The sequence below is a fragment of the Pholis gunnellus genome, assembly GCF_910591455.1.
Source record: "Pholis gunnellus genome assembly, chromosome: 3".
NCBI classification, from domain to species: Eukaryota; Metazoa; Chordata; class Actinopteri; order Perciformes; family Pholidae; genus Pholis; species Pholis gunnellus.
In genome coordinates, this window is record NC_136529.1 from 29,491,416 (window position 1) to 29,506,415 (window position 15,000).

Genomic DNA, 15,000 nt, shown 5'->3' on the forward strand with positions numbered 1-15,000 from the left:
CCTGTTACCTTCACGTGTCCTAACACCTGTTACCGTCACGTGTCCTAACACCTGTTACCTTCACGTGTACTAACACCTGTTACCTTCACGTGTCCTAACACCTGTTACCGTCACGTGTCCTAACACCTGTTACCTTCACGTGTCCTAACACCTGTTACCTTCACGTGTCCTAACACCTGTTACCTTCACGTGTCCTAACACCTGTTACCTTCACGTGTACTAACACCTGTTACCTTCACGTGTACTAACACCTGTTACCTTCACTTGTACTAACACCTGTTACCTTCACTTGTACTAACACCTGTTACCTTCACGTGTACTAACACCTGTTACCTTCACGTGTCCTAACACCTGTTACCGTCACGTGTCCTAACACCTGTTACCTTCACATGTCCTAACACCTGTTACCTTCACGTGTTCACATGTCCTAACACCTGTTACCTTCACGTGTCCTAACACCTGTTACCTTCACGTGTCCTAACACCTGTTACCTTCACGTGTCCTAACACCTGTTACCTTCACGTGTCCTAACACCTGTTACCTTCACGTGTCCTAACACCTGTTACCTTCACGTGTCCTAACACCTGTTACCTTCACATGTATTAAAGAGTACCTATACATCTGTGTGTGGTCTCACCTGCAGTGTGCCACTATAGGCCCGGCATCAGGCAGGTTGAGGAACTTCACCTGCCGTATGAAGCCCAGCAGTCCAGTGGCGTAACAGGGAACGCCGTGGTCGGGCCAGCTGGTGAAATGAAACTGACGGAGTTCACGGATCTCATGATGACCCTTCTGAAAAACACACAAGGAGATAAGTTACACCTCAGTTGCATATCTTACAATGGCAACTATTCTGTGCCATTTTGTACCTTGATGATGACAAATCCATGATACTCATGAATCTCATCATGGCCCTTTAGGGAGAGAGTGACAGAGACGGTGCAGCGGTCTAATTTACAGCCGGGATCTCAGGAATCTACGGTTCATTCTGCCTCTTTGGCTTCAGATGGAAAATAAATCGATCTCAACGATGTCAAGAAGGCACTTTGGGCCACTTCTGGGAAAGAGAGACAGGAAGACTTATCGAGGCTCATCTGCCTAATTTACAGCGGAGATCTGAGGAAACCGAGGGCCATTCTGGCTCCACAATAAAAGATTAATTGATTTCACAAATCTTATGATGGCCCTTTTGGGAAAGACATAGAGGGGGGGGGCATGATTCAGTTAAGCTGCCTAACTTACACAGATACTTCTTTATTTATTAAATAGAAAAAACGGAATGTGCTTTCATTAAAAGTTAAGTTTGCAGAAATGTATGATTTGATGTCACATCAAAACAGACTCATTTCAACAGTAAGGCAACTGTTAGGTGGAGAGAGAACTTCTTAAAGAACATGATAATAAATACACAAATAAACAGAAGAGAGACATTTTGGAGCGTTGTAGACATCTACGAGCCTCTGAATGCTTTCCTGTCTCACTGTCGGGATATTATAAAAAACACCAACGACACTCTGAGGCTGAAGAGATTTCCTTCAGTTCAGTCGTCCGTTCACAACAACACACAATAGTACAATGAGCGACGAACGTCCTCTCTGGATGTGCACAGATGATTGTGTGGTTTTCTCAGGCCAGCACGTAAAAGGCAATGTTACTTGATGTGTCACTAGTTCAATGCCACATAAAATGAGTTAAAATAACTGAGTTCAGAGTGGAAGTTACGTGAGAAATGAATCACGAACACCTGTCTCCTGGGTCACAGGAGGTCGTTACCAAGGTAACCACGGTAGCATCATTGAGGGGAGTATGTGACCAACCCAAAGGAAGGAATGACATCATCAACACGGGGGCTGATCATTGTGTGTCTTATTTCTTTCTCTATCTAACATCTTTAATCACAGAGGTACAGTACAAATATGGATTCCATGTTAAGATAGAGGACCATGACCCTCTAGGACCCCTCTAGGACCCCCTAACAACGTTAGTGTGCTCTGACAACTGGGAACCTGTCAGCTGGCCCTCAGCAGCCTGAAGGCTGAAAGCTTTTACTTCTAGTTCCCTCCTCTGAACTCTGAGCTGCACCTCTCTCGTCTCAGGATGTATATCCACCGTTGGTGACAGCTCCAGGATACAGCACTAGATATGCACGACCCTTTGTTCTGCTCCACAACACGACATGCTTTTGCTTTAATCATTCAAATCAATCGATTCCATGAACTGTTCTAAACTAAACAGATCCTCAGTTCACTCTCTCAGAACAGAAGTGGGACGAGTAGCTATTGAAGCTCCCATTCTGGCTCAAGGCTGATGTGAATTCTTTGTTTTGGAACATTCTTGATGGAAACCTGAGGAGCAGCGATGAGTTGAGAAGGAGAGAGACGGGGAAGAGGTCACACAATGGGCTGAGTGGGAAGGAGCAGAGGTCAGGGAATGAGTGTGAGGAAGGATGAAGAGACGTCTGTGACAAAGAAAAGAGAAAAATAAAACCCAGAAAACCACAAGGTGATCCCACAACTCAACTTCCATTGATGCTCCACAGACGGAGCCTGGAATGTACTAATGAGACCAACCACCTCGCCTCTCCATTTATTCTGTGTTGCATTACAAGCACAACACAAACCTGTTCTCTCCTTTGTGAGGACTGTAAATGAAGCTGTCAGCACATTACAGAAGATGGTGAATCAGTGTTTGTGACGAACACACTGTCACAGCAGCCGACGACAGACGAGAGACGGAGACGCTCTGGACTTTGAACTGAATTCCCTTTGTTACAGTGTTTTAAACTATACTTCCATCTTTACAGGGAAAAGCACTTGTTGGACACATCCAGCTCCCCTCCCTGTGTGGGTTGTTGTGGTCTTCATACTTCCTGGTTCATGATTACATGATATCTATGAATTACAGTGCATTAATGAGCTAAGAACGCTGTAAGAACTGTAGTCGTGTGCTTGTTAGACGTAAATGCATTGACAGACATATATCCTCCCGGTTCTATTACAGGTCCTCATGCACCTCGTCTCAGTGGTAACGATATCTAACGTACAGCTGTGAACCTCTGACTACCTTTGGAGAGCTTCAGGGACGTCTAATGTTTGATCGTTCTTTTTCTCTTGAATATCTGGTGACTGAGTATGTGAGGTTTTCAGCATCTTCCTCAAGAAGAAGAAGAATGAATGGGATGGTGACATGGAGAGAAGTATGAAATCATTGTTTAATAAAAAGCAGTGGTTTTGGTCTGACGCCTGCTACTCAAGCAGACACCTAACCTGTCTGGATCCTGCACAACAAGTCCCTTCTCTTTCTCAAAACCTCATCCAAACCAATGGACGTGAGCTGTGATTCAAGAAGGTTCACAGATGTGTGGGAAATAATACAGATGTCATCCCCATGTCCTGTTTTTAACTCCGCTGAGGAACCCAGTTGTTCTCCAGGTCTGAGACCAGATTACTCGTCTCTGTTTTGGATGCAGTCCATCGAGTGAACTGAGCCCTATAAATACTGAGAAACTGTATTTAGTACAGATTCTTCAAACTGCAGCTACACATGAGACTACAGGGCTGTGTTTTGTGCTCGGTGCCGGTAGTTTGTTCTTATTCCACCTGTATTCAGGTTTAACAAAGAGCCCAAACAGGAAGACCAGATCTGGATCCTCATTGGATTGGAGGCTCTTTCCTGTTTAACCTTGGGTTCAAGAAGTCCTTTGTTTTCATGTGGATTATATGATTTATCTGCTCTGTGAAACTCACGGTGGATGGACGGTATTCATGAAGCGTCTTTCTAACTTACCTGACAAAGAGCAACACAATGTTCTTCTCATTCACACTGAGCGGTGCTGGTCTGCTCATCAGGAGCAGCTTGATGTTAGCAGAGTTTATACAGTAAGCTTTACTCTCCCTCTCGCTCTTTCATTAAGATGCTCTTCTCATTATTCTCTGCAATTCAAGCTTTTTAACTGAGGAACAGAACCTGTTCTGCTTTCTCTTTGTTCCTCACACACACACACACACACACACACACACGCATGCACTCTCACACACATTATGTATTAATAAGTGTTTGTGTGTCTGGTGTGTGTTTGTACGAATTAATGCATACTGAAAAATGACAGGCATTTCAAAGTCAGCTTTCCTTTGAATTTTAGAGTAGCTGTGCACACACACACACACACACACACACACACACACTCAGAGGTGGTAGGGATTAATGGCTCGCTAAACGAGCTGACAGCGAGGACTTGAAGACTCGTTTTCATAAGCTGCTTTCGTGAAAGGGGGAAGGAAATATGGAGATATGGATGAAAGAGAGGGGGAGAGAAAGATAGAAAATACACAGCAGCAAGATTCTAGTTCATACGTGTGTTCATACATGTATCTCATGTGTTCATACATGTATCATGTTTCATACATGTATCATGTTTCATACATGTATCATGTGTTCATACATGTATCATGTTTCATACATGTATCATGTTTCATACATGTATCATGTGTTCATACGAGTATCATGTGTTCATACATGTGTCATGTTTCATACATGTATCATGTGTTCATACATGTGTCATGTTTCATACATGTATCATGTTTCATACATGTATCATGTGTTCATACATGTATCATGTTTCATACATGTATCATGTGTTCATACGAGTATCATGTGTTCATACATGTGTCATGTTTCATACATGTATCATGTGTTCATACATGTATCATGTTTCATACATGTATCATGTTTCATACATGTATCATGTGTTCATACATGTATCATGTTTCATACATGTATCATGTGTTCATACGAGTATCATGTGTTCATACATGTATCATGTTTCATACATGTATCATGTGTTCATACATGTGTCATGTTTCATACATGTATCATGTTTCATACATGTATCACGTGTTCATACATGTATCATGTGTTCATACGAGTATCATGTGTTCATACATGTATCATGTTTCATACATGTATCATGTGTTCATACATGTATCATGTTTCATACATGTATCATGTGTTCATACGAGTATCATGTGTTCATACATGTATCATGTTTCATACATGTATCATGTTTCATACATGTATCATGTGTTCATACATGTATCATGTTTCATACATGTATCATGTGTTCATACATGTATCATGTTTCATACATGTATCATGTTTCATACATGTATCATGTTTCATACATGAATATTTACTTCACCTGTACCACTCGCGACAGTTGAAATGAATTACGAAAAACAGAGAAAGAAAAGTAGAAAGTTAAACAGATAAACAATGAAAATAACACAAAGACCCCCCCCCCTAAAAACAAAGACTTGATATCAGAGCCTCTTCCTCTTGTTGTGAGCGTCTTTCTGCTGTTTCTCATGTGCACAGTCCTGAAGAACGTTCGCTCCTCAAATCCTTCCTAATTAAAAGGCCCCAGTTGTGCTTGTGATCCTCCTCTAACTCGAACCCTTCAGTCACACAGTGGCTGGAATGTAATCCAGCTTTCAGGGAAGAAGGGAAGCCGTGAGTAACTCGTTTACCTTTTGGACGGTGAATGTTCTGATGACGTATTCAGCCAGCGGTTCAGTTTCTATCAGGGTCACCTTGATGTCTCCATAAACCTCAGTCTCATCTGGCCAGTAACGCACACACTTCACCTGGAAAATACAATTTACATTCATACTGTGTATTTAAATGAGTATTACATGCCAGTCACGATCACCTAATGAGCATTGACAGTGGAGCAGAGCTCCAGATGATCACCATCAATACAGTGAAGAAGATCAAGCTTTCTTCTCCTGCAGAGTAAACTAATACTTAACAGATGTGAAACTAGTGGATAACATCATCAAGTCACGTTTGAGCTTCTTAAAGAAAACTTTAAGTTTCAGTATTGTGGAGCCAGATCCGATAATACCACTGTTACTAGACTAAACATCTGGATGCAGATGGTTGGAGTCATGAAAACCATCACCTGGCTTTGATACAATGTTTACATGAAGTTCACACTTGGTTCACAGTTTCATTCTTGTTTTTGGCTGCTCTGGGAGAAGATCAGTCTGCTCAAACTGAATTAAAGTTTAAATGTTTTAAAGCATTTTCTATAACTAATACAGTTGTTAAACGTGAGCGAATATAACCTGATTAACACCAAGGTACTCAATGCATACATAGTTTTCTCCAGTTAGCTGCGTAACCTGGTTAATCCAGCTCACCTGGTAACTTCAGAGCATGTAGCTTAAAACAAGTAATTAAGTTGCCTAAACTAAACTCATTGGGTCAGGATGGAAACAAAGCATGACCACAGTATAAATTAACTTAATCAATTCAGAAACTTCTTGACTATGAAATTCAAAACATTTTAAGCAAATCTGGCACAATATACAGCTCGACTATTTCATGATTGATTTGTTTGATTCTGATTGTAGATGTAATGTAGATCATATGGAATACAATAACACCTGGTACCATGTATTAATTAATTCTGTATTCTCATGCATCTACAGATATTTGGCCTCTTGATCAAATAAACAAACACATACACACACACACGCACACCACACACACACTCACACACATACACACACAATCTTGGACGATAAACTCACCCTGCCCACCTCCACCAGGTTGGTAACCATGACAATAGAGGCCGAGTTTTCCTGCCAGACCATCCTCCAGAAATCCCTCACTGTCTCTTGCATGGGCCCTGACACACACACACACACACACACACACATTATATATATATATATATATATATATATATATATATATACACACACTGTTATGCAAAAACAGAGCACATGCACTCTGTGTATGTACAGTATTCCAGTACATTCTCACTCCCAACTCATCAAATAGCACAGCTTGGTCAGTGGCGCTCAGCTAAACTGTGACGCTCTACGTATTCATATGCAACGCTCTACGTATCCCTCTGTGACGCTCTATGTATCCCTCTGTAACGCTCTACGTATCCCTCTGTGACGCTCTACGTATCCCTCTGTGACACTCTATGTATCCCTCTGTGACGCTCTATGTATCCCTCTGTGACGCTCTATGTATTCCTCTGTAACGCTCAACGTATTCCTATGTCACGCTCTACGTATCCCTCTGTGACGCTCTATGTATCCCTCTGTGACACTCTACGTATCCCTCTCTAACGCTGTATGTATCCCTCTGTGACGCTCTACGTATTCCTCTGTGACGCTCTACGTATCCCTCTGTAACACTCTATGTATACCTCTGTAACGCTCTACATATCCCTCTGTGACACTCTATGTATCCCTCTGTAATGCTCTACCTATCCCTCTGTAACGCTCTATGTATCCCTCTGTAACGCTCTATGTATCCCTCTGTGACGCTCTATGTATCCCTCTGTAACGCTCTACGTATTCCTCTGTGACGCTCTACGTATCCCTCTGTAACGCTCTATGTATACCTCTGTAACGCTCTACATATCCCTCTGTAACGCTCTATGTATCCCTCTGCAACGCTCTACGTATTCCTCTGTAATGCTCTATGTATCCCTCTGTAACGCTCTATGTATTCCTATGTCACACTCTACGTAGCCCTCTGTAACGCTCTACGTATTCCTATGTCACGCTCTACATATCCCTCTGTGACGCTCTATGTGTCAGATACGCAGTGTGAGTTTCAACTCGTTACATACATAGTGTCTAACAGGAAGTTAAGTTTAGGTAACAAAAAGTGGGTTGACATCAACTTAACAGACTTATGAGTCTGTTAAGTTGATGTGATTGACCAATGACTAAATAGTTAATGATTCCCGTGACTGACCAATAACTAAATAGTTAACTGACCTGAGTCAGCTCTGAGTGACTCACGATGACGTGGATGTTTTGTTGCAGTGAGTTCATACAGACACACAACTAAAGGAGCATCTGTGTGATGGAATCAGACTTAGAGAGCCGCTGACCCACCATCCAAATGTGATGAGTTGGATGTGAGAACATGTTCATTCCAACGTCATGTTAAAATACATCAGCACTGGCCGCACAGACATACAAAAACACACATGAAACATGCACACATGAACAGGGAGGCCCACATGCGTGTGCAAACACACAAGCACTCAAACACTATCAATCCCAGATTTTATACTGCGGTTTAGATTTAGGAGGTTGTTGTAATAGCCTTCCAGCCCAAAAGGACGACATTTACCAGGTGGCTGCTACACACACACACACACACACACACACACACACACACACACACACACACACACACACACACACACACACACACACACACACACACACATTAGTATCTGCACAAAAGTAGAATCACACACAGTGCTCTCACACACACTCCTCATGCCGGTTGACTTACCTTGTGTGGCGATGTAATGTCTGGGTCTATGGTAACCCTGTGACAGAGAAAAAGTCAGTTAAGTTCTTTATTTCTGTCTTTCACCTTTGGCTTTATAATTCAACTTTTATTTCAGACTCATGAGTCCATATAGCAAAAAACACAAATACAACCCAAATACAACAATATATAAAATACTATACAATACGAGGACACCAAGACACAGGTGGAGTCATTGCAGTTAAAAAAGTAACTCGTTAAAAAACATACAGACATTTGTTCCAATGTTTCAATGAAACAAGAACACCGTGTGTCACTCTGTGTTGGATCAGTTAAGGCTTTTATAATTACATTTTCTGAGTCATTTAATCAACATTTAAATTTGTAGATAGAATTCCTCGACACAGCGTGGACGGTGGAACATTACGACTCACAAACATGACTTGCACTAGTCCATCTTGGAAGCTTGAGCAAGATTCTGACAGCATCATTAAACGCCACCTGACTCTTCTTCATCTGTTCTTTGCTATCGCTGCACCACATCAAATGTACGTGCAGCATGTTAGCTTGTGCATACAGTCTGCAACACGCCGCTGCACATCGTCATCATCACTTAGGTCATTCCTGATGATGTGACCCAAATATTTCATTTTGTGCTCCACATGTAGCTCTTGGCATCCCATAATAAACGAGGAAAAATGTAGCTTCTGATCCTCTTTGGTTCTAGACATCACGATAACACTCTTTGTAGAGTTGATGTCATGCTGCAGACCGTGAGCAGACTGAGCCGTGCTGTAAACCAGCGCTAAGAGGAGACAGGACCACTGAGTCATCAGCGTACGTCAGATGGTTGAGAAGACGTTCACTCCATACTTCCTGTCTTACACTCTTTTAACTTTATAGAAAGGTCCTCCATATACAGATTAAAAAGCCGGTGACAGTATTCCACCTTGTCGGACGCCATTGGTCACTAGGAAGGCTGCAGATACACTCTTACCCGTCTAGCTCACATGGGTTGATGTGAATACCAAAAGTGCAGAATCCTAATCAAGTATGGAGGCAGCCCTTATGTTTGATAAACAATTTAGAATGATTAATTCGGTCAAAAGCTTTAGATGCATCCAGGAAACCCATAAATATTGTATAAATATTTATGGGTTTTATATATATATAATATTATAATATTTTATATATATATATATTTATATATATATGAATATGTCGATGTGTCCCGTAGCTGAGCCTACGGTGCAGAAATGTGATAGAATCTGAACTGTAAGCTTTGGATAAAAGCGTCCGTTAAATGACTGTAATGTGATGTAAATTGAATCCATCTATAAGTTTGTCCCGTCTCCCTCTCCAGCCCTCCACTCCTTTAAGAAGCATTAATAATGCTTCTCTATTAATAATAGAGGGGATCTCTACAACAAATGAGACATTTAACCTTGTTGAGATGAAAACACGTATCACTTTATTATGGTCTGTAAGACCATGCTATAAGTGTGCCGTTATCTTCACTGAAGGGATGTATGGTTTCAGTTTATTTATTTTCTGAAGAAAATAAGCATTATGTACCAAATTCATTCAGACTATTGTTACAAGTCAGCTGTGAGTGAGAGCTTAAAGTGACTGCAGCGTATCATTCATTCTGCTGGGAGGGTGATTGGCTGTAGGACCCTGAGGCGACCCCTCTCTTTACAAAGACCAATTACAGTTGTAGACCTCCAAAGAGAGATTTTCAATCGTTAGAACATTTTGGGAAAGTGAGGAGATTTTTTCAGTTTTCTCACCTACTTAACCTTTTAACTGTCATACCCACACTCCAAGGGGCTTATCTCTCTAACTACAAGGTCTATTTGAATCATTTCAATGGCATTATAACACTAACACTTGTGATAGTTTGTCAATATGTGTGCAGCAGTAAGACTGAAACTCTCCACAATCACAGCACAACATGTCAGCAGTCCTTTTTAAAACAGGTTTTACTTTGATAAAGTGAAGCAGGACAAGTTTATAGAGGTTGGAGTACAGACAGTTCATGCCAGCAGGAACCAGGTTTCCAGCTGTTCTATTCTAATTGTATATACTATATAACTATATATTTCACTTGTTTTATCACTAACAGGGTTCAATCTATCTATTACAGCAGTTTGGCATCATTTTGAACCATGTTGACCTCTCAGGGGTCTGATTTATGTGTTTTATGTGATTTTTTTCGTCGCTCCATGTGTGTGTATTGGTAGTTTTCGAAGCCTATGATTGGTCAATTTGCACATGTGATGCGTCTTAGAATGCGGAAATGCGTGTAGAACGCAGTGGGCCGGTCAGTCAGGTGATTGACAGACTTTTTAGCCACTAAAACTCCAAAAGAGTTGCGCAACAGACCGAGTGTCGAAATGATTCGCTGAAAAGTAAAAGCAGGACTACCTATGCAGAAACGAATAGATTAACTCTATCTTACTCTCAAAAGAAAGAGAGGGACCGGGCGCATATGGAGCGAAAGGATTTATGTGGATTTACAGAGTTTTCCGCCCAGAAAACCAGCTCAAGGTACGATGCGTTTCAAATGTGTTGCTCTGTGGCTGGTTGTGCTTGTGTGTGTTCTACGGTGTAACGTTTGAACGGTTTGGAGATAAATATGGAAGATATCTGTGGATTCAGGGTGGAATTCTCATGCTTGCTAAGCTATCGTTCGGCCATGACGGTCTCTCTTTTTGTGATATCTGCATTCGGAGTCGCTGTAGCTCGCCGGAAAATACGTGCTGGAACTTGGTAGTTTATATATTACTTTGTGTATAATTGTAATTTGAGTGAGTAAAATGACTTTTGTATGTTTTCTCAGAATCTCGTCATTAAGTAGGTATAGAGCATGTGGGTAAAATTCATTATATTCATTTCGGAAAAGTGATTTATATGACGCTCTTCTTCCCAAAACACTCGAACGACCCCAATTGGGTGTCGCTCGAGCCGATTAGAGTTGGATTAAAGCATGCAGCTGTGATGGTCAGGGTTCGGTGCTAGCAAATTAAACTCTCCAGTCCATCACAAGTGAACAACACTAAAGAACAAATCTGTGTGTGTGTGTGTGTGTGTGTGTGTGTGCACTCACGTCAATATAATTAGCGTTGATGTAGTCAGAGTGGGGGTCTCCGTCCAGCAGCTGCAGTCGGACTCTTGTGTGATCGTCTGTGGGGTCAGATAGCACAAAATACAACAGGCCTAAAGTTACATTTACCCACAGATCGGAGCAGCTAACTGACTGGATGGGAAACCAACTAGGCCCAAAGTGGCTGTCTGAACCAAAAATATGACAGCACTTGTTGTTTGTTCAAATTCCTTCATGTATACCTACCTAGCCATCTGTAGTCATGCACATCATGAATCATGGAAATCCTCTCAGCGGCAAATAAAAGTCTTGAGCAAACACAGCATGTCACTTTGACACTAGAGGCCGCGGGTCAAGTCTCCTACCGACAATGTTTCTTTAGCTGTTTGCTGAAAATAAAGGGTTGTGGAGAGATAGTACAACCAAGGCAAAAAAAGTAACCGCTCAAAACAACTTCCCACTGCCCAACCGGCCAACCAGCCGAGCCAAATGCCATTTAAAGCAATGCGATGGACTCAGGAATAGAAGGAAGAAAGCCGGAATAAGAGCTAAGGTTACTCCACTACCAGCCTGCTCCTAACCAATGATCGGGTAAATAAGATGGATGAAATAAGACTCTAACCAAGCAAAGGAAGATCAGAGACTTGTGCCCACATCTTAACAGAAAGCTGGCTTTACTATAACATCCAGAATCCAGCTGTTGCACAGGTAGACTGTTTCCTATATATATGAGGACATATACTGTATATAAGACTGGTAAGAAGAGGGGAGGTCTGTGTGTTTACATCAATGATGCTCAAACGTAGTCAAAGTTGATGGACAATGTTTAGCTGATGTAGAAACTTGACCTTGTTTAAATCAATATTCCTGGTTGCTGCAATACTTTTAGACAATCAGACCATATTTCCATACTTCCGCTGCCTACTTACTCCCAGCTGACTAAAATGGGTTAAACCATAACAAGAAACAGTTAGTGTGGCTGTGAAACTCCTTCATTTATCTTCCAAATATGATAAAGCTTTGTTCTCATTCCTCTTTTCAGTTCTTCTCTTTGTACTCGGTTTATGTCACTGCTACATAAAATATATCATTGATTTATTTATTTGACATGTATCTATACAATGAGCATTAAATCTCCTCTGAATCTCCACCTTACCGTGGTGGAGGAGTCTGAGTGGCTCAGTGATCCTGGGAGCTATGTTGTCCGGGGCAGCAGCCTCTGGTAGGGTCTCCCAAGGCAAACAGGTCTCAGGGGAGAGCCCAGACGAAGGGAGGTTATAAAGAACCCTGATGAAAAGCAGCCCACGGTCTTCAGCCACCTCGCCCGGACCAGGGAAACCGGGGCACCCTCCCGGAGCCAGACCCAGGAGGGGAGCTCGTCGGCGAGCGTCTGGTGGCCGGGCCTTCGCCCACGGGGCCCGGTCGGACTCAGCCCGAAGAAACAACATGGAGCAGCCGCCCTGTGGACCCACCACCCGCAGGGACAAGCATCGGGGTCGGGTGCAATGCAGACCAGGCGGCGGGCCGGCCCGGAGGCCCGGGCGAGCCGATCGCCGGCAGCATAGACGAGCTCTAGGGACGTGGAACGTCACCTCACTAGCGGGGAAAGAGCCGGAGCTGGTGCAGGAGGTGGAGCGGTACCAGCTAGATATAGCTGGACTCACCTCCACACACAGTACTGGCTCTGGAACCAAGCTCCTGGAGAGGGGTTGGACTTTGTACTTTTCTGGAGTTGCCCAGGGTGAGAGGCGCCGGGTGGGAGTGGGGATACTCACGAGCCCCCGGCTGAGCGCCGCTGTGTTGGAGTTCTCCCCGGAGAACGAGAGGGTCGCCTCCATGCGCCTACGGGTTGCGGGGAGCAAGGCTCTGACTGTGGTCTGTGCTTATGCACCAAGCAGCAGTTCAGAGTATCCGGCCTTCTTGGAGTCGGTGGGAGGGGTCCTGGAAAGGACGCCCCCCACCGACTCCATAGTTCTCCTGGGGGACTTCAACGCTCTGTCACGATCCCTGTCTGACCAGTTGTGTGTTAACCTCTGTTTCCCTGATCTCCTCTCCTCATGTGTTCTGTCATTTGTTATTGTGTGCCATGTGCTCTGTGTTTTTCCTCTGCCTCCAGACAGACATGGCCTCACCCCTGATTGGTGCACAGCTGCGGACACAGCCGATTAACTCCTGCAGGCTGACACCAGATCTTTATCCCACTAATCATCCTGCTGGCTATATAACAACCCTGGTCCTGCAGTCCTGGATTGTCAGTCTACCACCGTCTTCAACCCCGTATCGTCTACAAACCCTGTGTCTACTGGTGTGCCTGTCTTCCGGTGTCGGTCCACGGGAAACCACACCGTCGATCCTGCCTTCTGTCCAGTGTAAATGAAGTCTGTTCTGTACCTGAATCCTGTCTTATGGTCTTGCTATTGGGTTCTGTCCTGAACTCCCTTGACACGCTCACATGGGCAATGACGGAGAAACCTGGCGTGGGGTGATTGGGAGGAACGGCTTGCCCGATCTGAACCCGAGTGGTGTCTCATTATTGGACTTCTGTGCTAGCCACGGTTTGGCCATAACGAACACCATGTTCCAACATAAGGTGGCTCATAAGTGTACCTGGTACCAGAACACCTTAGGCCGGAGATCAATGATCGACTTTGTCATCGTATCATCTGATCTGCGGCCGTATGTCTTGGACACTCGGGTGAAGAGAGGAGCAGAGCTGTCAACTGATCACCACCTGGTGGTGAGTTGGATCAGATGGCAGGGGAACCGGCTGGAACGACCCGGCAAGCCCAAACGTATAGTGAGGGTGAACTGGGAACGTCTGGCGGAGGACCCTGTCCGGGAGGTCTTTAACTCCCACCTCCGGAAGAACTTCTCACACATCCCGAGGGAGGTTGGGGACATGGAATCCGAATGGACCATGTTCAAAGCCTCTATTGTGGACGCGGCCGCTAGGAGCTGTGGCCGGAAGGTCATCGGTGCCTGTCGTGGCGGCAACCTGAGAACCCGGTGGTGGACACCGGAGGTGAGGGAAGCCGTCAAGCTGAAGAAGGAGGCCTTCAGGGCCTGTTTGGACCAGGGGTCTCCTGAAGCAGCTGAGAGGTACCGGCAGGCCAGAAGGACTGCAGCTGCGGTGGTTGCGGATGCTAAATCTCGGGCATGGGAGGAGTTCGTTGAGGCCATGGAGAAGGACTTTCGGTTGGCCTCAAGGAGGTTCTGGCAAACCATCCGACGGCTCAGGAAGGGAAAGCAGGGGGACGTCGTTGGGCAGTGGAAAGAAAACTTTGAGGAACTAAATAATAATATGAAAACCACCACATCACCTGGCGATCCACACAGAAGACGATCATTAAAATACATTCAGTATACGTTCAGTAGCTAGCATAGCATAGAAGTGCTAACACTAATTATGATGTGATAGCATACTGTGCTAATGTTAGCTACACTAATGTTTTATAGACTTATCTCCTTCAACCTGTCTGATTAACGAGTGTCACTGTTACACAATGTTTAACATGACGAGCTCCAGATCAACAGCAGAATTAGATATCTTCTCTCAACACTTGATGCTCTGATAATATCAC

The 15,000-nt window shown here is 43.8% G+C and overlaps 1 protein-coding gene across 1 annotated transcript in view; it reads right to left on the minus strand.

Moving 5' to 3' along the window:
• ptprt (protein tyrosine phosphatase receptor type T) overlaps positions 1-15,000 on the minus strand; it is a gene marked incomplete at its 3' end in the record, with an annotated part of 196,071 nt that overhangs the window by 26,068 nt on the left and 155,003 nt on the right. Inside the window, exons 20-24 of the mRNA XM_079185368.1 lie at positions 11,423-11,499; positions 8,335-8,371; positions 6,594-6,691; positions 5,526-5,642; positions 638-792 (exon numbers count right to left, since the gene is read on the minus strand). Of these exons, the coding sequence (XP_079041494.1) occupies positions 638-792; positions 5,526-5,642; positions 6,594-6,691; positions 8,335-8,371; positions 11,423-11,499 (484 nt within the window). The remainder of the gene's footprint in view (positions 1-637; positions 793-5,525; positions 5,643-6,593; positions 6,692-8,334; positions 8,372-11,422; positions 11,500-15,000) is intronic.